The sequence below is a fragment of the Chiloscyllium punctatum genome, chromosome 10 (assembly GCF_047496795.1).
Source record: "Chiloscyllium punctatum isolate Juve2018m chromosome 10, sChiPun1.3, whole genome shotgun sequence".
NCBI classification, from domain to species: Eukaryota; Metazoa; Chordata; class Chondrichthyes; order Orectolobiformes; family Hemiscylliidae; genus Chiloscyllium; species Chiloscyllium punctatum.
In genome coordinates, this window is record NC_092748.1 from 56,480,345 (window position 1) to 56,506,801 (window position 26,457).

Sequence of the window (26,457 nt, forward strand, 5' to 3'; positions counted from 1 at the left end):
ATTCAAGTCATGGACCAGGGTAAAATATCAGCCTTTAAAGCTTAATATATTTGAGATACACATTCAATAGGCTGATTGCAGCTATTGACGGGAATAATAAGGACAGGGTTCTTCAACTTTGGAAGAGCTTTAACGTCAAAAATGCTATTGACATTGTGGAGGCTTAGGGTGATGTCAGTAAGGTCTGTCTTTATGCCGTTTGGTGGTGGCTTCTCCCAGATTTTTTTTAAGATTTTAAAGATGTGAACCATCAGAAGAGCTCCCAAAAATCAAAGAGCATTGTGTTGCCCTTGCAAAACAGGTTGGTTTGAAGAAGTGGAAAGTGAGGATATTGAAGAGCTACTTAAATCCCACTGTGAAGATCCCTCTACAGCTGATCTACAACAGCTTGTCACTGAGAGGGAAGTAGAAGCTAGAGATGAAAAAAATGAAGTCCAGCGTACAGGACCATGAGAGCTTTCCACTTCTCTTTTGTCTTCTATCCTGAGGAAAATTGAGAGGCAGTTGCAGCTCTTAGAGGACAATGACTACAACACAGAATGCTGCAGGGTAGCAGTTTGTTCAATAAAATATCATCTGGTACCCTATGAACAACTTCTTCACAACAGAAGGAAAAGGGCAAAGCAGCAAAAACTGGATGTCTTTTTTAAACCAACCACCAAGAAAGAGCCAGAAGATAATCAACCTCAGCCATCCATTTCTGCAAACACAACTGCACCTGAAGGTAGTGATGATGATCTTCTGTCCCTGCATTAGCAATACTTTTTCAATGTAATATGTTAAATATACTTTTGTTTCATTAATAATTGTGATTTAAACCTTCATTCAGGCTGTGCTATACTTTGTGTTAGGCTTTTGGGTGATCTTTGCGTGATCGTGAGTGATATTTTTAGCTGGTCTGCCCCTAATACCACTTTTCCCATACGCCCCATTATTTCTATCAAGCCATTTTCTATTAAGCAAGGTTTCACTGGAACACAACTATGGCGTTATAAAGAGAACTACCAGTACTTGAATTTACCACCTTGAACTGATTTTAGCTAATCAATGGCTCTGGCCTCTTGTCTTTCCTCCTGAATATTTAACCAGTATTTACATCTGCCCACGAATGACTTTGCTTATCCCACTAAGTGATCTTTCTTCAGTGATCTAACTGTTGGGTGGTACAATACATGGGAACCTACTTTCAGCAGATAACCCCAAGATGAAATTGCTTTACTTTTTGTTCATTATGATTAATATATGCATCAACCACAGCCATCCATTTACTCCTTGAATTATCAGATCCATCTGTAGCTCTCAGATTCCATGGGCCCATGATGTACAATGGGCCTCATCATTACCACCTCCCACATTGTCAACTTGAAAATTCATATTGCAATAATAATATTGTGAAGAATATGCCTTACAGTCTGATTTCCATGTTGTTTTATTTGAGTTTTGCCATCATGTCCTGTAATTTTTCTCAGGCCCATTCCTTACACCCCTGCTTCAGGTTGTAGTCTAACAGATCATTTAAAATCACAAGGCTTTCAGAGCGCTGCTGTTTCATTACCTGATGAAGGAGCAGTGCTGTGAAAGCTTGTGCTTTTAAATAAACCTGTTGGACTATAACCTGGCGTCGTGTGACTTCTGACTTTGTCCACTCCAGTCCAACATTGGCGTCACCACATCATGGTTTCTTTAATAAAGCATGTCACCAAAATTGAAGTCTCCCTCATGTGGTCTTATGTGATATCTTAATGCTTTCCAATTTTTTTCCTGATACATTGGCATTGATAAACACTTCAGCACTGCTTGTTGAGCACAGCAGACTTTGATTTAAAATGATATATTAGATACACCTTGTGTTTCCAAAGGGAAGAGAATTCAATTTATAGTATTTAACATGGAGGTATAGTTAGCAAGTTTGCAGATGACACCAAAATTGGAGGTGTAATGGACAGCAAAAAAGGTTACCTCAGATTATAACAGGATCATGATCAGATGGGCCAATGGGCTGAGGAGTAGCAGATGTAGTTTAATTTCAATAAATGTGAGGTGCTGCATTTTGATAAAGCAACTAGGGCAGGACTTATACACTTAATGGTAGGCCCTGGGGACTGTTGCTGACAAAGAGACCTTGGAGTGCAGGTTCATAGTTCCTTGAAAGAGGAGTTGCAGGTAGGCAGGGAGGTAAAGAAGATATTTGGCATGCTTGCCTTCATTAGTCAAAACATTGAGTACAGGAGTTGGGACGTCATGTTGTGGATGTGCAGGATATTGGTAAGGCCACTTTCAGAATACTTCATTCAATTCTGGACTCACTGCTTTAGGAAAAATGTTGAAATTGAAAGGGTGCAGAAAAGATTTACAAAGATGTTGCCAGGATTGGAAGGTTTGGTTTATAGGGAGAGGATGAATAGGCTGTGGGCATTTTTCTTTGGAGTGTCAGAGACTGAGGGGTGACCTTGTAGAGGTTTATAAAATCATGAGGGACCTGAATAGGGCAAATTCCTCAGGTGGGAGAGCTCAAATTGAGAGGGTATAGATTTATGGTGAGAGGGAGAGTTTTAAAAAGGACCGGAGGGTGGTGCATGTATGGAATGAGCTGCCAGAGGAAATAGTGGTGGCAGGTACAATTACAACATTTGAAAGACATCTGGATGGATATATGCATAGGAAAGGTTTTAGAGGGATATGGAACAAATGCTGGCAAATGGGACTAGGCCAGAATGGATAGCTGATCAACATGGACAAGTTGGACTGGAGGATTTGTTTCTGTCGTGTATAACTCTATGCAGTTAGGGATTGGCAATAAATTCCAGCATCCCATGAATGAATAATTTCAAAAATCCTCTGTCTGGTTATTTGATGTTGAAGATTAGTGACTTTGGTTATTTTAGGCTGAACTGGGTGCTCCTGCTGAGTTTGTTGATTAGATGGTAATAAAGTTGACGTTGATTTCTCTTTATTTCTGGAGACGGCAACCACTAGGTTCAGTTCTTTAAAATCTGTCTGCAGTACATAGTCATCAGCAAACTTTTGTTCAAAACCAGCAAGTTGAATGGAGAGAGAGAGAGAAAAGGAATTTATTCAGGTCTTGCTTCATTAGTGCTGCTTATGCTTGTGACTTACAGCCAAAATAGTTAAACACGAAAAGATTGGCTTATCACATGACCTTCTCCCTCCAACTGCCCAGTGATCCAAATATGCTCATGGCTATTAGATTTCTGATGTCTGGCTTACATGGTTAGAAAACATCTGGGCACACTTGTTTAATACCAGAGTCCCATTATCCAAGTGGTTCTAGATGGGGGCACGGGGCTCAGTGGTTAGCACTGCTCCCTCACATTGCCAGGGACCTGGGCTCAATTCCACCCTTGGGCAACTGTCTAAGTGGGATTTGCACATTCTCCCTGTGTTTGTATGGGTTTCCATCGGGTCCTCCGGTTTCCCCCCCATAGTCCAAGGATATGGAGGTTAGTTGATTTGGCTGTGCTAAATTCGTGTTCAGGGATGTCTAGGTTAGGTGCATTAGCCATGGGAAATGCAGGGTTACAGGGATAGTGTAAAAGGATGGGTCTGGGTGGGATGCTGTTCAGACAGTCAGTGTGGACTTGTGCCAAATGGCCTGTTTCCACACTCTAGGAATTCTGTCGATTTTATCTCAGGACTTTTTCCCTTTCAATCATTAATTCAGACATTGGTTGAGATGCTTTGATAATGTGTTGATAGGAAATGGTCACCTTTTACCCTCCTTCAAGTTAATTGTTCCTGTTGAGGTATTGCAGACAAGTTTTATACATTTAAGGTGATTTAAGAATATAGAATGTACAGTGATGCAAACGTAGCTATTTCTGAGACTTTGATTTCAAAAGATTGGAATGTGGCTTCAGCTCTTTTAAAACAAAAATCAATTAGTGGTTTCTGGCAAGTACATTTAAGAATCATTTTTGATATAAAGCATGGTCTCACTGTGGCATACAACTGACATGCCGAGTGAAATTGAAACTACAGCACCCATGGTTGATGTAAGCAGAACTGTTGAAGTTAGAACCAAAGCTTTCACCAGGTGTCAAATATTCCCCTCATCAATTAAGGTGCAGAATAAAACTGCAGACAGTCTCTGCCCTCCCCTTCACTGTTTGATCATGCAGCATTGCCCTTCAGTAAGAAGGGCACCTCTTGTCACTGGCCACTTGGGTGTTTCCTTTCTTCCTGGTGGTGGAAATTAAATAAAGATTTGTACCTTGTGTTTTTCACTGTGTCTCACACCTGCACACACACAACATGGGTGCTGGGGAAAATAAGCACTACAGCAGTTAAGCAGTAGTGTGAGGTAAATAAAAGAGAAAAAAAACAAGCATGTCAGAGAACCTGTCACTCTGAGAGTTGCCTCTGAGGGAGCTGGATCAGTGTGAGAGAAAAAAAAACTGCAGACACTTCGACTAACTCAGTAACAGCTAATAGAAAACAATGAAAAACTAACTTGAATTATTAAGAATGAATGGAATATTCAGGTTAAAAATTATACTGACTGCTACAATCAAATCAGTGTTAGGATCTACCCACTCTGCTTACTGCTCCCATCACCTATGCTAATGTTATGATCAAAATGACCTCCCGCAAAGCCAGTACCAGAAATAAACACAAAGAAGTATGGATGCTGGGAATTTGAAATGAAAACAGAGCAATGGAGGAACACTGTAGGCATGGCAGAATCTGTTGAGAGCAAAACAGGTTCATTGCCCCTTCATAAGAACAGTTCTGACAAAGGGTCACTAGACTCAAAACATTAACTCTTTTTCTCAACAGATGTTGCAAGAATTGTTGTGTTTCTTCGGCACTCTGTTTTTGTTTTAGTACCAGAAATGTGATTATGCAGCATTTGGCCATACTGAAGGTATGGCTGCTATGGAATCGAATTTTGCAGCTAAATTAAATGTAAGTAATTTATGACTAAGTGATGTTTGAATATAATTTTGAACCAAATACTGTATTCTGGGATGCATAGAATCCCAAATAAACAAATCAACATACACATCCACAACACAAACAATATTGCAATTTACCTCAGCTTTTTCAACTACTTAATGTAGTGTTTTGAGGAGGAGAACAATTTAACATCTTTGAAAATTTGAAACCCAGATGTTTCCCATTACATTTCTCTCTGCAATGTTTGCTGTCTCAATGACTGCTTTATTACAGAACTGGAATTGAATTCAAGACAACTTAAAAGTCCTAAGGACATCTTTATATTAAGCTTCCCATCAACCTATTTTCCATTATGAATGGTGGCAGTTTCCACAGGGGATCATCCGTTCGTCTGTTGTAACTTTATTGAAAAAGCCTCTCAACCCCAGAAAAACTAAATAAATGCTTTGTTTTCTTAGGATTCCTGCAGCTTTTCCCCAAAGTTATGAACATTGATGTGACATACTGCAAAAAAGTTCACTTTTGCTGTAGTTTATACCTGTAGAGCCAGCCTATTAATATGACAGTTGCAAGGGATACTGTTTCTAGTCCGATTTCATAAATATTAACATTGATGTCTCTCCTCACTGCATGTTACACCTGATCCTTTTCACCATAGAAGAAACTCTTCTAACAGTCAATTGAATGTACGGAACTACAACTCAAACATTAAAGCATGTTTCTCTTGCACATAATTTTGATAGTAAGCATGTATTTTTCAGATTGTTCTATGCTTTTCTCCTGTGGGATTTGTACTTCGGACGAGAGCAAGGAAATTCCCAGCTGTAGTGAATGGCACAGCCATTGATTGGTTTCATCCATGGCCTCAAACAGCACTGGAATCTGTAAGCCATAGTTCTATTGAAAAAATTGATGGACTGGAGGTAAACTTCATGTTGTTTGTGCATTATATTATGCAAGATAGTGTTTGCTGTCTTTCACCTACAGAATTATTTAATCATGAAATTAAAAATTGATTTTCCTCCTAACAAACCCTGTAGACCCAATAAATGATAAGTAAACTGATATTTCATTCCAGAAGGCAAACAAATAAATCATTTCTGTAATAAATTGGTCATGAATTGATCTCATTAGAAATTTTTGGTTACAAATTTCCAGTGATGCATTTACTGATACTTAAATAGGCAGTGATATTTTATTTTCAAATGTTTTGTGTATTTTTAAGTAGAGTACCAACAACTGAAAAGCATTTCATAAAAAAAACTCAGATCAACCAAAAGTTTCACTTGGTTGAAAGGATATTTTTATAGTAATGCTGTAATATCCACTATTCATAGTCTTTCCTGATATAGTTAAAAAAATTAACACGTTAGTCTACTGCATATTATAGAACCTTAATACTGAAATATTACAGTTATTAATTCCACTGAAACAATACAAAGGTGACATCTGGATGTTTTTTGCCTGTGTTTAGATGTTGATATAGCTTCATTTCATATGAATGCAAGTAATTGCAATCCTGCAAATCTTGGTATCTAACTGGAAGTACAATTGTTTTACATGTGGAATTTCACAGTACAACTTAAGAAAATCCTTTTTACTGAGTAATGTAATGTAAACTTGCTTTAAACGCACATCCAAGTTTTTTTGTTATATATTCATGCATTTACAGACTCGAAAAATTATTTTGTTTTTGCATATGAATTGTGCACCCTGCAGTTTTTGCAATATTAAATGTTACATTAACATTCCTAAGAAATTTAAAAACCGATTTCTTCAGTGAAGTTGCATGTTTGTTAACTTTATTTGCATTCCAATAGGGTAATAGAAATTTATGGCTTGTCAGAGTTAAATTGACCCCATATTTTTTAATAAGTTAAGAAGAATGACAGTTAATTTATCTAAAATGGGAGTATATTGTCCCAGAATGTATTGGACCTGGAGGCATGTTTTAAAGAGTTTTTTAAACACTTATGATACAGTGTGCATTAGTGTGAAAACTGAGTTTAGAATATCCCATTAATGACGCAATGATCAGTTACCAATGGAAATAAATAATTCATGATGAAGGAAATTACTCTAATTAGCAAGCAGTTCTAGTCCTTTGATAAAACCCAGCTCTAATTCCGTGAAGGGCAGGAAATGCTGTCATCAGTCAGCCCTGAAAAGATTAGCATCTATTATGAATGAGGTTAGGCACCCTAGTGAAGCCATGTGTGTCCTGGAGACAAACTTAATATGTTCAAAAACGGGGCACAGTTAGTCTCACCAACACACCATGACTCCTGCTGTGCCATTGTGTATAAGTACATGCACATAGCCACAGTCTGATCATTCTTTTCCTGTCCATCATTCTGACAACTGTGAAAATACATTTTCCATGCAAAGTAGAAATAGGGCAAAAAGTATTTGTATAAACAGCATGACATGTCAAAGAATTTGTTTGATTCTTCGAATGAGATCTTTGAAATGTAGCTGATTATTCTAGAAGTATTATATATTTTTAGTATTGGAATGAAGAATGCTGATATTTAGTAAACTATGTTTCATCTAATTTTTCTTCAAAATAGATGAAGAATTTATTATTTTTTTATTCATAATGTAGTGTAGCCATTTCATGTAATTTTCATGTTTGTATTGTGATAGTGTATAGGCCAAAATAAAGTTCTGTAGTTTTGTTTCGCCTCATAGAATCTATCTCTAAAATGCTAAATCTTATAAAGAAAGTTGTTAGTTCATAATGTTTTCATACTGCAGACAAGAAATTTGCTGGTGCATCATTAGATCACAAGGCACCCATCATAACAATAATATCTTTCTGTTGCATTCAGAATTAAGATTTAATTAAATGTAAATGCATTTCAAACCATTTCATATAATCCTGATCAAAATACATCACATAGTAATGACTAAAGTTAAGTGTATTTATTAATGCATACATGTCCACATTTTATTGTTACTGTAAACATGTCTGCTCATTCTATAGCTATTTTTAAATGCTCTATTAATTTATACAGTTAACATTTACACTGATCTAATTTAGCTAATTTATGCAGTGTACTGAAAAATCCAAAAAATGATTTAATACACTTATAAGTACTTTAGTGTAGTCAGTAAGAGTTGATGCGTTTTTTTACAGTTTACAATAATCACTTTCCTACTATTTTGTTTATCTTCTAGACTGAAATGCAATCTTCTATTGCCCAGTTTATTGCTTATGCACACATATGTGTGAATGATGTTAGTGTGAAATATCAGCAGAGTGAAAAACATTACAACTATACCACTCCAAAAAGTTTCCTAGAACAAATTAAATTGTATGAAAACCTGCTGAATAAAAAAAGAAAAGAACTAACACAAAAGAAGGAGCGCCTGGAGAATGGTCTTCAAAAACTACAAACTACAGCTTCACAAGTGAGTATTGGAACAAAAAATGTCATGGACATAATTGCATAGCTGAGTGTGAAAAGGTATATCTTGTATTTACAAAATTTAGTAAGGATTAAGAAATTTTAATGCTATGATTTATGTAACCAAGCCAAAATTAGCATCCGTTACTGCTTATCATGGCCATTTTCCTCATGTGTATTAGGGGAGAAATATATAACTTTGAATGTAGCCATGGAGGACTGAAAATAATTAAACTGCTTAACCAAGGCACAAAGGAATTCTTTACAGTTCCCCAAATACCAACTGTTTTTAACTTTCTGACCCTAAAGATAATGGATTGTCTCATTATATAATAAAATTAAAAGCTCAGTTACCATAGTCCTTTTTAAAAACAGTGCATGTCTTGGTTTTAATTATCTAGGTAGATGTTCTGAAGGCAAAACTCGCTATTCAAGAAATGGAACTTCACCAAAGGAACAAAGATGCTGAGGCACTGATCACCAAAGTAGGGCAGCAGACTGAGAAGCTGAATCAAGAGAAAGCTATTGCTGATGCTGAAGAGCAAAGGGTATATGCATGAATGAGGACAGTTTGTCCAGACATTTTGTACACAAGAATATGCGTTTTTAAAAATTGCTGAGGTTTTCAACGTAGTTCATAAATTGCATACCTATAGAATTAGTGATCACAGAGAATGTTTTAGCCAGACTTCTTTTTAACCAAAATGAACATGCCTCTGTTTTTGTGAGATGGTAAAATACAAAGGTAAAATGCATAAGATTATACTAATTGATCAATATTTATGAAATCATTTACATAAATCACATATAATTGGATACTGCTTTCCTTTATTGGTGTAATATTTAACATCATATCTTGAAGACTTGCATTTCTGAAAATAGACGATTAAAAGTGCAATAATATAGTAATGTATTCAAATTGGAAAAGTAAAACCCAAATGATAGACTTACAATGTTTTTTTTAAATTAACAAAAGCTATAGTATGATATAGAGAAAATTGGCCAAGTAACTTGTTACATGCAACAAACTTGAATTTTAATGAAGATAATATAAGTCAAGTAACAATAAAGCTTCAAGTATTATTGCAGGTGACTGCCATTCGAGCAGAAGTGTCGAAGCAACAGCAACAATCTGAAGAAGACCTTGCTAAAGCTGAGCCTGCACTTTGTGCTGCAAATGCTGCCTTGAACATACTAAACAGGGTATGAAGACCAGCCTACAATACTTTCAGGAAGCATCATTAACATTTTTTCTTAAATTACAGAACATTTTGTTTTTTTTTTCCTATTTATAGGCAAATTTGACAGAATTACGAACTTTTTCAAATCCACCTGCCATTGTTACCAATGTTACTGCTGCAGTTCAGGTGCTTTTAGCTCCAAATGGGAAAATTCCGAAAGATCGAAGCTGGAAAACGGCTAAGATGTTGTTAACCAAGGTAACCTAATATTATTAATTAGATGTCAGTACTTCTAAGTTAAAAACATAATTCAATTTTTAAAATCAAGATAATGTTAGTATTAGTATGATAGTAAGACAAATCTAAAGTTAAATTCAGCATTTTTACACTGTGAAACAGTTCAATATATTATTCTCATTTTCTTTTTATTATGCTGCATTTATAATCTGAATTTCACAACGCCACAAATAATTCAGCTGCCAACAAAATGTCCACTAAAATATTTCTGGGTATACTATAGACTTTTAAATGAAACATAAGTTAAGAGAGTGTATTTGTAAACATATGTAGAAATAATTCACTGAAGTAATTTTTGCTGATAAGGCCTGCAACCTTAATATGTGAAGAAAATTTACTAAATATCACATTGAAAAGTCTTTGGTCTGGAAATAAAATCATTAACAGACAAATTATTCTGTGCAGTCATAATCACGGATTTTTATAATTGATTCTCTTCACACTATGGGGATGCTGATAATTGATTCTGCATAAAAAGACTAGCATGTTGATTTATGTGTTCATGAAAATATGAGTTAACATGTTATAATAGAACTGCTTAGTACAAAATTAATAAAATTTGAATGCTGCATTGCTTGAACTTCATATTTGGTTCTTTACAGTGTCAAGTTCATGTACACTATATCCAATTGAACAAAATACCTGGTAATGTCGAAATGTATTTTAAATATTCTTTTGCTATTTTCACAGTGCACAATATAATGGTCACTGATTGTATGTTTTGTCCATCCTTTCTTTAAGTATGTTAAAGGATTACATTTTTTGAATTGTATTTAAACTAAAAAGCTTAAGAATGGACATCTGACATTTACATTGTGAAGTATACTTACTGAACTGTGCCAAAATGTGTAGTTTTAGTTTGTACCTAATTTGAAGTTATTTATCAAGAATGTGGTGCTACCAGTATATTTCCATTTGAAACAAGATTGGCAGTACTTGAGGTCACACCCTACACCAACATCTGCAATCCCCCCACCGCCCTGCCGTACCCCTCTCCAACCACCACCATCATCACCAAACTTCATCTGTGTGTATGGTCACTGTCTTATAAACACAGTTTATATCCATTCACATCATTTATTTTCATTCAGTTTACTGATATGTACATTTCTGGGTTTCTTAAGAAGAACATTTAAAGCAATTTTAAAACCAATACAGATCCAAATAAAATGTGCAAGAATTATTACTAGAATACTTACATGGTTAACAAATGGCAGACTTAATGCATTTTAATTTAATCAATTTGATTTACATTTCTGTCTAACAATGTAGTTCTGTATGCTTATCCCCAGGGCTAGGCTTTCAAACACATCTGCAATCACTTTTTATTGTAATTACTCATTGCCATCATTAACAATAATTATTTTTGATCCAGCCTTATTAAGTAGAGTAAACATCAGTACTATACCCCTGAAAAAGTAAAATACACAGCATGACTTCATGTCATGCCCCTGCAACTAAAAGAAACTAAAACAAAAACAGACATCGTTAAGTCAAAATCAAAATTACAGCAAATAAAATTTATTGTTTTTGTCTAGCAATTTCAAACTGCAGTTGTTTTGCAGATACCAGCCTCAGCCAGTATCTCAAGACTTTGATGTACATTTGAAAACTAAACCATGCTGCTTGTTGCATCTCACTAAGGATTGCACTGAACTCCATGACGAAACAAATCCTTGCCACTCAACAATGTCCACACACCAGACTGCTTTTTAATAATGTCAGGAGAGCATAACATGATCATTACTTTTCCTTTGCAGTAAAACTGCCAAAAGTATATTTGCAAAGTTCTCATGGACCTTGTATCAAGATTGTGTAGCTTAAGCTTTATGACTCTTCACTCAAAGCACTTGGGAGTCGGATATCAGATCAACCTAATCTGCCATTTTTACATTGGTGTGCACTTTGCATTAACAGGTAGTAAAATGACAGCTTATTTGCTGGGAACCTAACTACATTGATAGTAATACATTAAGATCTCTAAAATCAACTAAAATGAAAGTAATCTTAAAAGTGTTTCACCATTAAAATAATGATTTAAGATAACAAAAGCTTAATTAGTTTGCTTTATTGTTGTGCATGTGCCTTTGAACAGAGAAGGTTGCTAAGTTACTTATATAACATTCAATTGATTGATTTAATTTTGTCTCAGGTGGATGATTTCCTACAGGCTATTGTTAACTTTGATAAAGAGCACATACCTGAAGCTACTATTAAAGTTATAAAGGAAGAATATCTTGAAGATCCTGAGTTCAATCCAGAGTTTGTACGTACAAAGTCATCAGTTGCTGCTGGACTCTGTGCTTGGGTTATAAATATTATTCAATTTCATGAGGTAGGGATCTTAAGTGTTTTAACCAATTTTTAGTTTTGCACCAAAATATGTTTTTATAATTCTTTTGCTAGGTTTGAGAATTTCTTTAAAAAAAACTTTGTTGAAATAGGGATTGAATTTTTTGGGTAATGATGGTTGCCCTATTTCAGTGGGCAGTGGGACCCAGGGTAACATTACTGCCAGCAGCCCATCAAGAAGCCACCAAGCTGCTGATTAGTTAAGCACAGTGACCCAACACCAGGGAGACAATGCCTCAGTGCTGGGATCCCTTGAACAGGGACAAACTGGGAGCCATTGAGAAGTTTGGGAGAAGCGGTCAGTTCTGGTGATTGATGTGGACATCAAGTTGGTGTGCACATGACATCTTTGCCACAGAGGCTGACATTGCTGTTAGGTGTTCTCTTGAAGCACCATGGAATTTTCATTAAAAAAAGCCCCTTTTCCAGAACTTGTTGGGAGGTAGCCAGGCTTCACTGGGCAGTCTTCCCACAGAATGGGAGGCCTTCCTGATATCAGAAAAGTTCCTGGAGGGATAGGAAATGTTACTACCATGGGCAATCTAGCACACTGCAGGGAAAACTTTAGGTTGTAGTTCTGATGCATTCCCTACCATTCTGCCTGTGCTCCCTCCACTCAGCAAATACAGAATAGACTAGGAAAATTCAGATCTTGCAGCTCCAGAGTTTGCATATATCCCCTAAGTGCCTGTATCTACTCCTTAGCTAATATGCCTAGCCTAGTGTGCTACTTTAAGTAGTGTAATGCTCATGACTGTTTTTGCGGCTGACAGCAGCTGTGCTGATAGTTCTCTCTCTACATTGTTCCTCCAAATTCAGGTATTTGCATCTGTATAGCCATCTATCAATTGTATGAGCTGAAGGGAGACTCCAGATAGAAAACAATGTTGTTTTGACATGGACGCAATTAACTATTTCAATGTCCTCAAGTTAGGTTTGTTTTGTCTTAAGGTTGTTGGGTTTTGTTAGTGTTACTGAAGTAAACAGCAGTTCCAATTTATTCCACCTAGTGACATTGAACTCAAAAATTAGAAATAATAAAAATAAACAATAATCAAAAAATTTAATTTCCATTTGTATCAGCTGTCAAATCTATTGAAGATCATTTTAAATAGTCAAGTTTAACCCCAGGAGACACCAACTACATAAATCTGGTACACTGTAATATTAAAAGGAAGAAATAGTGCAGTTTCTGCAAAAATATAAGTACATCATGAGTTTGGTCCAGATTTTACAACCAGCAGCATTCAAATGGCATTTTCCATTCATTATGCGTACATCTGCCCAAAGACTTTTTTTTGGACTGTTGCATGGCAACAGATAGTCATCAGAAACCTGATAGAGCATATGCCCTCGACGGAGAATCTGGGCATATGTGAATGTGTGTTTTCTCAACCAGTTAAATTGTAAAAGCAGTATTGAGACACAAAAGAGGAGAATTTCATTCTGGCAACCCACCTGCTCCCTCCCTCCCTCCCTCCTCCTCACAGCAGGGGATGGGGTGTGGCAAATGATGAGTTGATGTGACTGCAACAGTTCAGGAGCCCATTATTTCCATCAGTTTTGCTGTAGATGTTTAACTCAGCTACAGAATTAATATCCTGCTTTTGGGGCTCCTGATTACTGACCGACTGTGGCTTAATAACTTGCATATCTCAATGGAACCCTCTCAATTCAAAGGGGCAGCGTCAATGCTAGAATGGTTGCATCAAGCATTTCTTTAAAAACTGCAGAATAAGAAATAATTTCCAGAAGAACGCTAATATTGAGCTGTGTGATGAAAATGCTGCTGAATATGTTGAGGACTAGAAGATCTGCAGATAGCATGAAGAGACCAGCTCCAAATCAAACACATAGGAATGGAGCAGTTGTGAAAAAGGAGGGATGTGATCCCTCGGGGTTGGACTCAGTGCTGCAAAGGGTTTCTTAACATAATTAGGTAAGGAAAAGTAAGTGATAGGATACTTGGTGGTTGCAGACACCTCACTCCAATTTCCCTAAAATTTGCCTCACAGCACTTCTCAGGGGCTGAAAAATAGATAGCAGTGGAGAGTCTGTCAGAGACTCAAGTGCAGGACCCTCCAAATTTGGCTCCGCTGAAATGATCAGCAAGAAGAAATGGATGTAGTTCTGTCAGCATTTCTAAAGTTAATGTGTACCCCTGGAGAGAAATTGGAGGGGTCCATCTCCAGCATGAGTGCCATGGTATCTCGGGCATTTGCACTGATGTCCATTTCCATAGAAAGCTCAGTGTCCACCTGTGTGAAAATTCGGATGCAGCAGGTGATGTGCATGTTGGATCACATAAAAGTCTACACACATAACCTACCACTCAATCAAATTGTGGAAAGTCTCACGATGCAGGATCAATACCTCACTAAACTGCAGCCCAGTGGTCTCCAGCTGGTTGCTGGAAGGCAGGTAGTTCTTGAGAGGGAAGATGGAGAGAGTGAACATGGAAGCAGCTCTAGGCATATGCACTTCTCATGCTTTGTTCCCCCTCTTCCTACACAATCTCAGCCCTGTGTCCTGTTTCTTGCCCCACTGACTGAGTCTGCATTTGCCCATATAGATGTGACAGTCTTTAGTCAAACATTTATAGAAGTCAGACCCAGAGGTTGTCTGTCATGGCATCTCAGCTGTCAAAGCAGAGGAACGTCTAACCTGTTTTTCATCTCTGCTGTGGCTACTGGAGTTGCACCATATCAGAGTAAAAGGAAGCAGGGAACAGACACGTATCATTTGCACAAAGGAATTTATTTGGGTATAATAATGTTCATACAATTATATACTGTATATGCTCATTTAAATGAATTGGAAGTTTTATTTAAACTCTTAAATCTTCTGCTGTTGACTGTGTTGCAGACTAATTCCCAATGATTTATAGCCTTCAGGAGAAAAATATCAACATGGAGAGGGTGCAAATGTAATACTGTAGTTGGATTTTTAACTATAAGAATGCTTTCCGTTGGGCATGGGTTGGAGGACAAGACTTTGATTGCATTTCCAATAAAGCTTTATGCCATCTGAATAACTGAAGCATGCATGTGAGGGGCTGACACAGCTTTCTCTGGCAGTTGTGTGAAAGACTGCAGGCACATCAAGCCCTCCACCTTGTCAGTGGATTATGTGCATCAGGTGGAAGTGGGTACTGCAGATGCTGGAGATTAGTGTCAAGTGGTGCTGGAAAAGCACAGCAGGTCAGGCATCACGAATCCTGATGAAGGGCGTTTGCCTGAAACATTGAATATATGCATCAGTCTACATCATGCAGCTTCATTTTTTTTCCACAGATCCATCTTGCCCAAGGCAGAGCGGGTCACAATCATTCTTGGGATTCCGTTGATAAATACTGAAAAACACATCTTCCCTCCATGCACCTGAATTACATCAGCAACCCATGGATTTGGTTAATGATCATGCTGTGATTGTTATATTTTCATATTGTCATTGCTGCCAGCCAGCTGATATTCTGAAGTGGAAATTTGCTACCACCAATCCCCCTTCATGTGCTGAGTGTAGGACCTGTCTTCTTATCTGCAGTAGAGGATAAAACGCTGTTGCATATAAACTGAAGAAATACTTATTTTGGATAACAAGTAAATTTATTGCATAGTAGCATTTGAAACAGCTTACATTACCTTGCTAGGCATAATTATTAAGGTCTCTCAGGAACTGTAGAGAATGCTTCTGTTTCCTCCCTTCAGGTACTCATGTAGAGCTCAATGTAACTCACTGCTTCAGAGCCATTGGTTTATAAAACATCTCCAAGAATCTTTTCTGAATACTTAATCATTGTGCAATCATGTAATATTACAATGTTGTAATTGCTACTACCTCATCACCCCTCCAAGTCTCTGAATTCACAAATGCAGGTAGTCTGGATGTCTCTCAGTTTTCTCAGAATTCACTCTCTTCCGACTTGGAAGGATGGTATATCTTCTGCTTGAGAACTGTTGACATTGATTTTGAGCTATGGATTTTCTCTAAACCGGAAGTCTTTTAATTTATAGAGTATCACTTATGGAAAACATCATTCCTAATGGTCCTAGTTATTGGTCCATTACCTTTTTTTATAGGACTTTAAATTTTCTAAATTTTCTTCTGAGGTACTCTTTCCTATTAACTCAGTTTCCCTATACAGTATAATAATTTAGGATACTTCTAATTTCATGGATGTTTAATGTAGAAGACAGCTGATAGGTACTTTCTTCTTTATAGTATCTTAGATTTCAGGACTTGGAATATGTCATAAATTAGATCTGATATTCTCTTTTATGAAGCATCCTAAATAATCAAGTCAGGCATCAGCTTTTGAGCCATGTTCGACATCTGTGGATGTTGGTCCAACTTCCATGGAGTCATATGTAGCTCATTTTCCTCAATTGTTTGTCATTACTGGAAGACTGCTGCTCACTCAGCATTACCTTTGTCACTCGCGTGAACTTCTCTATTTTAGAAAATGAAGGATTGAACGTTTTCACCAGAACTGTAAAGTCTGGGACATCTTTGTCACTGACACCATGGTTACGATTCTGTTATGCCCAGAAAGGAAATCTCAACTAGATTCTTCCTTCAGTTTGAGTTCCACAATTAGTCGAGGAAATCCATTGAAGTCTTCTACTAGTTGCTGCTTAACCAGTCAGACAACAATGGATTGTTTCTGACCTAGTTATTCTCTTGACTCCAGTTGAATACTTCTGCTACTGCAAGAATGTTCAAGCCAGTATGTGCTCATAGGCTCAAAATTGGGGAGTGTTGATTGTGAGCCACCGTAAACATTTTAAATTCTTATACATTGTCTGAGTTGCAATGTTATTTATACTATATATTTAATCTTACAAGTTGTTCTATCTTGGCCATGTAAATTAATCATGATGGCTGTAACCTCTTCAGCCATTGCATCTGATCTGAAAGGATAGTGACAGTTATTGTTGCATCAAGTTATTGTTGCATCAGTTATTGTTGTATTAGCCAGATCCCCATTGATATAAATAAACTTTGAAAGTTGAGTTGATTGAATTGCTATTTTCATTCAAAGCAATGATTCCTCCAAGAAAAGCCTCTGGTATCTTTTCTAATGAAGGTATATTGTCTAATGTAGGTACTTTTTCTAATAATGGTGGAAGCTCTACCATTTACACACCTTTGTGTATGATCACCAGTGCTTTACTGTTTTGAAACTGTCTTACTTTTGTACATTTTTGGGATGTGACCTTCAGTTTACAAATATAATACCTGTTTGTCATGGCTAAGCATTGTTTGTCTGCGGTGCTGTGTTATCTTACTGTGCTGGAACATAGAACAATGCAGCACAGGAACAGGCCCTTTGGTCCACCATGTCTTTGCTGACAATGGTGCCATTCTAAACTAATCCCATCTGCCTGCATGCGATCTGTAATCATCTATTCGCTGCCTATTCATGTGTGTGGCTAAATGCCTCTTAAACTTTGCTACCAGTCTGCTTCTACAACCTACCATCCACTTTGTGAAAACTTGCCTCAAACATCTTCTTTAAACTTTCTCCTTCTCACCTTAAACCTATGCCCTCGTATTTGATATTTCCACCGTGGAACAACGACTTTAACAATCCATCCTACCCATGCTCTCATAATTATATATATTTCTATCAGGTCGCTGCTCAGCCTCTAATGCTGTAATGAAAACAATCCAAGTTTGTTCAATCCTTATAGCTAGCATTCCAATCCAGGCAACATCCTGGTTAACACTTCTTTTGCACCCTCTCAAAACCTTCACATCCTTCCTATTGTGTGGGGATCAGAACTGCACACAATACTCCATATGTGGCCTAACTAAAGTCTTATATAGCTGCAACATAACTTGCTAGCTTTTATACTTAATCCTCCGACAGATGAATGCAAACATAACAAAGACCTTCTTTATCACCTAATTCACTTGTTTGGCCACTGTCAAGGAGCTGTGGACTTGGACCCCAAGATCCCTCTGTATATCAATGCTGTCAAAAATGCTGCAGTTAATGTATTTCAACTCTTTTGTATTTCAACCTTTTGTCTTTCAACTCCTAAAATGCATCATCTCACACTTGTCTGGATTAAGCTCCATCTGTCTTTTCTCAGTTCAACTTTCCAACTAATCTATATCCTGCTATATCCTTTGACAGTGTGCTGGAAAAGCACAGCTGATCAGGCAGCATCCGATGAGCTGGATGATGCCTGACCAACTGTTTTTCCAGCACCACACCCTTGACTCTGACCTCCAGCATCTGCAGTCCTCAGTTTCTCCTATATCCTTTGACAACGTTTCTCACTATCCACAATTCCATAAATTTCCAAGCATCTACTGTTTGGCTTATTCTCTGTGTTGGCTAGGCACATGTCTATTTACAGTGTCCTAAATATTGGATAGGTTCTGCTGCTGTCTTGAAGTAGGATTGTTCTTCTGCTGTGGAGCATTCATAGGCTATGAACCTTTGGTACAGCACATGGGTGGTGAGCCCCAGAGCAGTGTGGGGAAGCAGCCCCAGAACAACACATTGAGAAGCAGCCTTGGAGCAGCACGCAAGCAGCGAGTCCTGGGTGGAGACCAGCGTGGGGGACGCAGCAGTGGCACTAAGCTTGGAGCAGCTGAATGCCGGTGCAGAGCAGACTGGGGCTAGGAGCGGAGTGGGAATGGTTGTTGGACTGGGGTCTGGCGTAAGTGGTCAGACCACATGCGGAGGCTCTGTGCTAAGATGTTACACTGTAAAGACCATTTGAAATTTTCTATCTTACTAAATTGTTCAACTGTTTTTTAACTTATTTTTCAACTCTGTAAGTAATGCAACTGCTTTATTTCTCTGTTGTATCCAAGAATTGTACCTAGGTATTTGTACCTAAGATGTCACCATAAGACGAGAGACATAATACAAACTTTTCACTGTCCTGCTACAATGGAGTATAGGTGACAATAGAAGGATATAGTATTGTATTGTATCTCGGGATAAATCTGTGACTTTCTAGCTTCTGCTTCTTGCACAATTTGAAAAAGTTACTCCAAAGTTAAATCTTCTTTTGACTGTAAGAAATCTGACAATGTTTCATCAAGAATTCCAACAACCATTCTATCTCTTATTCTGATTTCAAAGCTCCTTAGTCACAGTAATAATCAAAAGCTTTAGAGACATGTTCAAAAGAACCTGTGCTTACTTTAATATTCTGACAATTGATATTATAATATGCTATAGGACCACTGAAATCAATAATGTAGTAAATGGTTCAGCTTCAAACTCAGTGTTTAATTTTGACACAGTTGTGTTCTTAACAACTGCCTCCTTCAAGATAGCTGATCTGGTTCTCTATTGTCCAACTCTGACCTTGAAATTTCGCAGAAATATTATTTCTCCATTCATTTCCTCTCAGTGGGCTTATTAATACTTATTACTGTAAAGCTCTTCAACAAGATTACAAACATGTAGCATTTTTATATTGTTTGTAACCTACTTCTAAACATGCATTCTTGCATTCATCAATGCTGCTGTAAAGTTTGCTAGACACTGTACAGTAGAATGATTGTAATAATTTTTTTGTCCTCCAGTCCTTTTGTACTCTGAAGTAGTACTGCATTAAATCATTCAGTAAAACTTTAAATTCTATTAGTTGACTGTGCTGTAACAATGTACTACTTTCAAGGCTTTAATTTCTGTTCTGATGCAATACTGTGGATGTGAATTGTGTGCTGGGTCTCCCCATCATTTTTAATAATCCAAATGGCGGATTCCTACCTTTTTCAGGGTTTTCTCACCTTTTGCAATCAAGGTAGAGTTCTTCCACTTTTTCATGAATGACATGGATGTTTTCACACCTTTCATTGTCCACAACACACTGCCCTGCACTTGTGTACAAATTTTTTAATGAAGTTCTATGGCTGTGCTATTTATAATTTTACTCTTGCAATTGTGATTTAATGGCTGAGTCTCACTCATAGAACATAGAACATGGAACAATACAGCACAGAACAGGCCCTTCGGCCCACGATGTTGTGCCGAACATTTGTCCTAGCTTAAGCACCTATCCATGTACCTATCCAATTGCCGCTTAAAGGTCACCAATGATTCTGACTCTGCCACTCCCACAGGCAGCGCATTCCATGCCCCCACCACTCTTTGGGTAAAGAACCTACCCCTGACATCCCCTCATACCTTCCACCCTTCATCTTAAATTTATGTCTCCTTGTAATACTCTGTTGTACCCGGGGAAAAAAGTGTCTGACTGTCTACTCTATCTATTCCCCTGATCATCTTATAAACCTCTATCAAGTCACCCCTCATCCTTTGCCGTTCCAATGAGAAAAGGCCTAGCACTCTCAACCTATCCTCGTACTACCTATTCTCCATTCCAGGCAACATCCTGGTAAATCTCCTCTGCACCCTCTCCAAAGCTTCCACACCTTTCCTAAAATGAGGCGACCAGAACGGCACACAGTACTCCAAATGTGGCCTTACCAATGTCCTGTACAGCTGCAACATCACTTCACGACTCTTGAATTCAATGCCTCTGCTAATGAACGCTAATACACCATAGGCCTTCTTACAAGCTCTATCCACCTGAGTGGCAACTTTCAAAGAGCTATGAACATAGACCTCAAGATCCCTCTGCTCCTCCACCTTACTAAGAACCCTACCGTTAACCCTGTATTCTGCATTCTTATTTGTCCTTCCAAAATGGACAACCTCACACTTGACAGGGTTGAACTCCATCTGCCACTCCTCAGCCCAGCTCTGCATCATATCTAAGTCCCTTTGCAGCCGACAACAGCCCTCCTCATTATCCACAACTCCACCAATCTATGTATCGTCTGCAAATTTACTGACCCATCCTTCGACTCCCTCTTCCAAGTCATTAATAAACATATTAATGACTTTTTCCATGTATGGAGTCAGCTATTACGAGGGGGCATAGCTTTAAATTTTAAGGGGTGGTAGGTCTAGGACAGATGTTAGGGATAGATGTTTTGCTCAGCAAGTCGTGAGTTCATGGAATGCCCTGCCAGTAGCAGTGGTGGACTCTCCCTCTTTATGGGCATTTAAACGGGCATTTGATAGGCATATGGAGGATAGTGGGCTAGTGTAGGTTAGGTGGGCTTGGATCGGCGCAACATCGAGGGCCAAAGGGCCTGTACTGCGCTGTATTCTTCTATGTTCTATGTTCTGTTACAAACAGCAGAGGACCCAGAACTGATCCCTGCGGAACTCCACTTGTAACTGGGCTCCAGGCTGAATATTTACCATCTACTACCACTCTCTGACTTCGACTGGTTAGCCAATTCTCTATCCAACTGGCCAAATTTCCCACTATCCCATGCCTCCTGCCTTTCCGCATAAGCCTACCATGGGGAACCTTATCAAATGCCTTTCTAAAATCCATGTACACTACATCCACTGCTCTACCCTCATCCACATGCTTGGTCACCTCCTCAAAGAATTCAATAAGACTTGTAAGGCAAGACCTACCCCTCTCAAATCTGTGCTGGCTGTCCCTAATCAAGCAGTGTCTTTCCAGATACTCATAAATCCTATCACTCAGTACCCTTTCCATTACTTTGCCTACCACCGAAGTAAGACTAACTGGCCTGTAGTTCCCAGGGTTATCCCTATTCCCTTTTTTGAACAGGGGCACAACATTCGCCACTCTCCAGTCCCCTGGTATCACCCACGTTGACAGTGAAGACGAAAAGATCATTGCCAACGGCTCTGCAATTTCCTCTCTTGCTTCCTACGTAATCCTAGGTTATATCCCGTCAGGCCTGGGGGACTTGTCTATCCTCAAGTTTTTCAAAATGCCCAACACATCTTCCTTCCTAACAAGTATCTCCTCTAGCTTACCAGTCTGTTTCATACTCTCCTCTTCAACAAATTTGGATAGGTACATGGATGGGTGCTTAATCTAGGATAGAAGTTTGGCACAACATCGTGGGCCGAAGGGCCTGTTCTGTGCTGTATTGTTCTATATAATACGGTTCCTCTCATTTGTAAATACAATTCATTTCAAATGTCAAGTTTCTTCTCTCATTTCTGATTGACCTTTTGCCCATTTTTTTCTATTTGTGTTCTTTTCTGTCTTAAATAAACTCTGAGGCCTTCCCAAAATTGCATCCCCAGTATAATTAGCCTTTCTGGTCCTTTCACTGTCCCTTATAGCTGTGTCATATGGACCCTACTTATGGCAGCAACAGTGCTTGTTTTTGTCTGTGTTACATAACCTGTATGCCTCTGTCTCAGTAACCAGTATGCCTCTAAGTTTTATTTTCACTCTGTACTGCTGGTAAACAAAGCTTTTCACTGTATTTAGCTAAATGTGATAATGAATAAAATAAAATTCTTTGTTTTACTCCCTTGCATTCCTCTGCTGGTCTTTCTTCCATTTTTGTAGGTTTTTCTCCCTTTTCCTGAGGGATATCAAACTTTCATCCTTGAGATTTCCTTGCTCCTCACTGAACCTCCTTTGCTAAGGCCTGTGTTTATTTTCCAATGTGGTTGGTTTTTTCCAGCTTATTGATAAAAGTTTCCCTTTGTAGTTCTGAACTTGTCTTGTAGCTGCTTCCAATGCTACTGACTCCATCTTTCACAGTTCAGCTGCTCAGTGGTTCCCTGTCTTTAAAGTGATGAATTCACTTTTCTTCAAAGAACTTTTTCTTCTTTCTTCATAGTTCAATGGATTCTGTCATCCCATCACCACTATTATATTGTACTTTCAGATACCACCTCCACCAGCATATGATTTTCATTTACTGCTACAAATCTGCCTTTTTCCAGGCTGAGTCCAATAATCAGCACTGGAGGATGGACAGTGATGAGTTTGAATAGAATGAAACAAATTTCTTTGGTAATAAGGTGTTAAATTGCATTGTTGCAATAGGTATAAGTTTACATGAATTTGCAAGGCAAGCTTACAGCATACGTTAGTTACTCCCTTCAGGGACGAATACTGAACTAAGTGTCACCATCTAAAGACTGTAGGATATCATTGGGTTGGTTGGAATTTGATGTAACATGAACATTAATTCTTTCAGAAGTATTATTTTATATAACTGTGATCCCCTTGCCTTTGAATCAGTGGTAGGACCTCTCAAAGGGCTGAACAGCCAGATACTGAAGAGAGCAGCCCTTGCCCTTGTGTAGCTGTTCACTTACTTCAAGAAGAAGTATATAAACCTATGAAGGATGTGACTATTGCAGAATGCATGAATATTTTTATAAATTAATTTAGGGGATGTGGGTGACACTTACTGACCCTACATTTCTTGTCCATCCCTATTTGCCCTTGAAGAGGCGCTGATAAGCTCTCTTCATGAACTGCTACAGCCTTTTGCTATAATTACACCCACAGTACCATTTGAGAAGAAATTGCAGGATTTTGGCAGTGACATCAAAGAAACTGCAATGTATTTCCATTTCAGGATGGTGTGGAACTTGGAATGAAACTTGCAGATGGTGGTATTCCCATGTTCTGCTGCCTTTGTCTTTCTAGATGGAAACGTTCATGGGTTTGAAAGGTGCTTCCTCAGGGTCTTTGGTGAATTTCTGCAGTGCACCTTGTAGATAGTGCATACTGCTGCGACTGAGCATTGTTGGTGGAGGGAGTGAACATTCGTGGATGTGGTGCCAATCACTCTGGATGATTAAATTCTCACTTGTTAGAGATGGTTGTTGCCTGACACTTGTGTGGCACACTTGTTACTTGTCAGCCCAAACCTGATGCTTGCTACATTTGGACATCAGTCACTAAGGAGTTGTGAACGGTGCTGAGCATTGTGTAATCATCAACAAACATCCCCACTTCTGAAGTTCTTATGGAGGGAAGGTCTTTGAAGCAGCTGAAGACAGTTAACCTGAGGGCATTACACTGAGGTACTTCTGCAGAGATGTCCTGGAACTCAGATGACTGACATCTAATAACAACAACCATTTTCATTTTGCCAGGTATGCCTCCTGCCGGGAAGATTTTTCCTCCTGATTTCACTGACTCCAGTTTCCGTAAGGCTCCTTGATGCTGCATTCTATTAAATACCAACTTGATGTCAAGGACAGTTGCTCACATCTCACCTCTGGTAATCACCTCTTTTCTCCATGTTTGATCTAAGGTTTAGTGAGGTAATGAGCCAAGTGACCTGGCAGAAACCAAACTGGGCATCACTGAGCAGATTATTGCTGAGCATGTGCTGTTATTTGTTATGATTTTGTGTATAGAACATGGCTGGACACTTCTTCATATTGTTGAGAGGAGGTCAGTATGGTAGCTGTACTGGAATAACTTGTCTAGGTTTGCAGCAAGTTCTGAAGCACAAACCTGTTACTATTTATGGAATGTTAACAGGACTAACAACCTTTGCAGTTTCCAATACCTCCAACCATGTCTTGATATCTTGGAGTGAATTGAATATGCAGACAATTTGTATCTCTGATGCTGAGGACATCTGGGGGCAGCCAATATGTCAACTTTCTTTTTACGTAGACATGGATAATAAACTTCCAGTGGTACATGTAAACTGAACATTGAGAGGATGGAATTTCTGCTCATAGAAAAATACTGTGAACTTGTTTGGAAGTGGGTTTACTACCACGTGTGCAGTCAGTGACTCTCTGCACCTTCGGAACTTCCACTGCAAAAATTTGAGAACCCTCTGTATCTTACAGAATTCATCAGTATCAAAGTAAATAGAAATGGGTAGCCTTAGCAACCATAGCATTGCCACCTGGGTGATACACGTGGGCAGAAGATTTTGAAATCCTAATGCAACCAGTAAATGCTTTGGAAGGGACCAAAGGTGAAGAAATTCAAAGCTGTGGTGACCCTAATGATCAATTATAATGTGTGCTATCCTGATCCTCTTGGAAGGATATATAGTTCCAGGAGATTGCAGATGCTAATGAGCTGGTCTGAAAGCCTCCTGAAACTCCACTGCCCTGTCATGATAAAAAAAAGGTTGATCTTCTATCTGCATACCTTGTGCTGGTGGGGTAGAGTAAATTGAGTTAAATTTAAGAATAGTTACTGAGAATGTGCAAAGACAGCTGTATCATGGTGACATCAAATCAGATAAAGCTGGAGTATGTCATAGAATCATAGAGATGTACAGCCTGGAAACTGACCCTTTGGTCCAACTCATCCATGCCAACCAGATATCCCAACTCAATCTAGTCCCACCTGCCAGCACCCGGCCCATGTCCCTTCAAACCCTTCCTATTCATATACCCATCCAGATGCCTTTTAAATGTTGCAATTGTACCAGCCTCCATCACTTCCTCTGGCAGCTCATTCCATACATGTATCACCCTCTGTGTGAAAAGGTTGCCCCTTAGGTCTCTTTTATGTCTTTCTCCTCTCGCCCTAATATGTGTATCGAGGTTTCAGATAAGATGTCCTGTCCTACCGTCGACTGAAAGTAGATATGTTCAGTAAAGCCAATGACTGTCCTTCCATTCACAGGAGTGCAGATCTCATATTGATAATGATGGCACATGGACCCACAGAATCAGAATTAAACAGTCAGAAGAGTCTAAAGGAAACCCAGTAACAGAATAGAGTCATAGGGAAAAAAACAAGAGGATAGCCAGTAATTCAAATGCAAACGTGAGTGAAATAACTGATGTGAAGCGAGGTGCAGTGATGGTAGGGGTCTACAAGTGACAGACTTCCAGGCTCATAGAGGTCCTTTGAGAGACCTTTTGGCTGTTCATGTCTGTGCAAGTCACAAAAAATCTATTCTAATCCCATTGTACAATATTTGGCCCATAGCTATGTATGCCTCGGCATCACGGGTGTACAGCATGAAGGTTAAAGGTTTTGAGGGTTTCTGCCTCTACCCCCTTTACACGCAGTGAGTTCCAGATTCTCACCATCCTCTGAATGAAAAAAATCTTTCCTTACATCCCTTCTAAACAGCCTCTCTCTTATCTTAAATTTATGCTCACTGCCCATTTACTCTCTGTCAAAGTTTTTTTCTATCTGTGCTCATAATTCTATACATCTCAACCATGACCCCCTTCGGTCTCCAATGCTTCAAAGAAAACAACCCTCCAATCTTTCTTCATAACTAAAATTCTCGATTCCAAACAACATCTTGGTAAATCTCCTCTGCTCCCTCTCCTGTGCAATCACATACCTCCTTTAATATAAATCCCAGAATTCTATCTGTGGCCTAATCAACCTTTTATACAGTTCCAGAATAACCTCCCTGCTCTTAAACTGCATGCCTTGGCTAATAAAGGCGAGGGGCTGCATTTTGGGAAAGCAAATCTTAGCAGGACTTATACACTTATACACGTAATGGTAAGGTCCTAG

At 38.5% G+C, this 26,457-nt stretch overlaps 1 protein-coding gene across 1 annotated transcript in view; it reads left to right on the forward strand.

Annotated features, from left to right (window-relative positions):
• The window catches only part of dnah9l (dynein, axonemal, heavy polypeptide 9 like), a 428,305-nt gene that overhangs the window by 280,989 nt on the left and 120,859 nt on the right, over positions 1-26,457 (forward strand). Inside the window, exons 57-62 of the mRNA XM_072579200.1 lie at positions 5,679-5,840; positions 8,098-8,331; positions 8,729-8,875; positions 9,417-9,530; positions 9,623-9,766; positions 11,958-12,140. Coding sequence (XP_072435301.1) covers positions 5,679-5,840; positions 8,098-8,331; positions 8,729-8,875; positions 9,417-9,530; positions 9,623-9,766; positions 11,958-12,140 — 984 coding nt within the window. The remainder of the gene's footprint in view (positions 1-5,678; positions 5,841-8,097; positions 8,332-8,728; positions 8,876-9,416; positions 9,531-9,622; positions 9,767-11,957; positions 12,141-26,457) is intronic.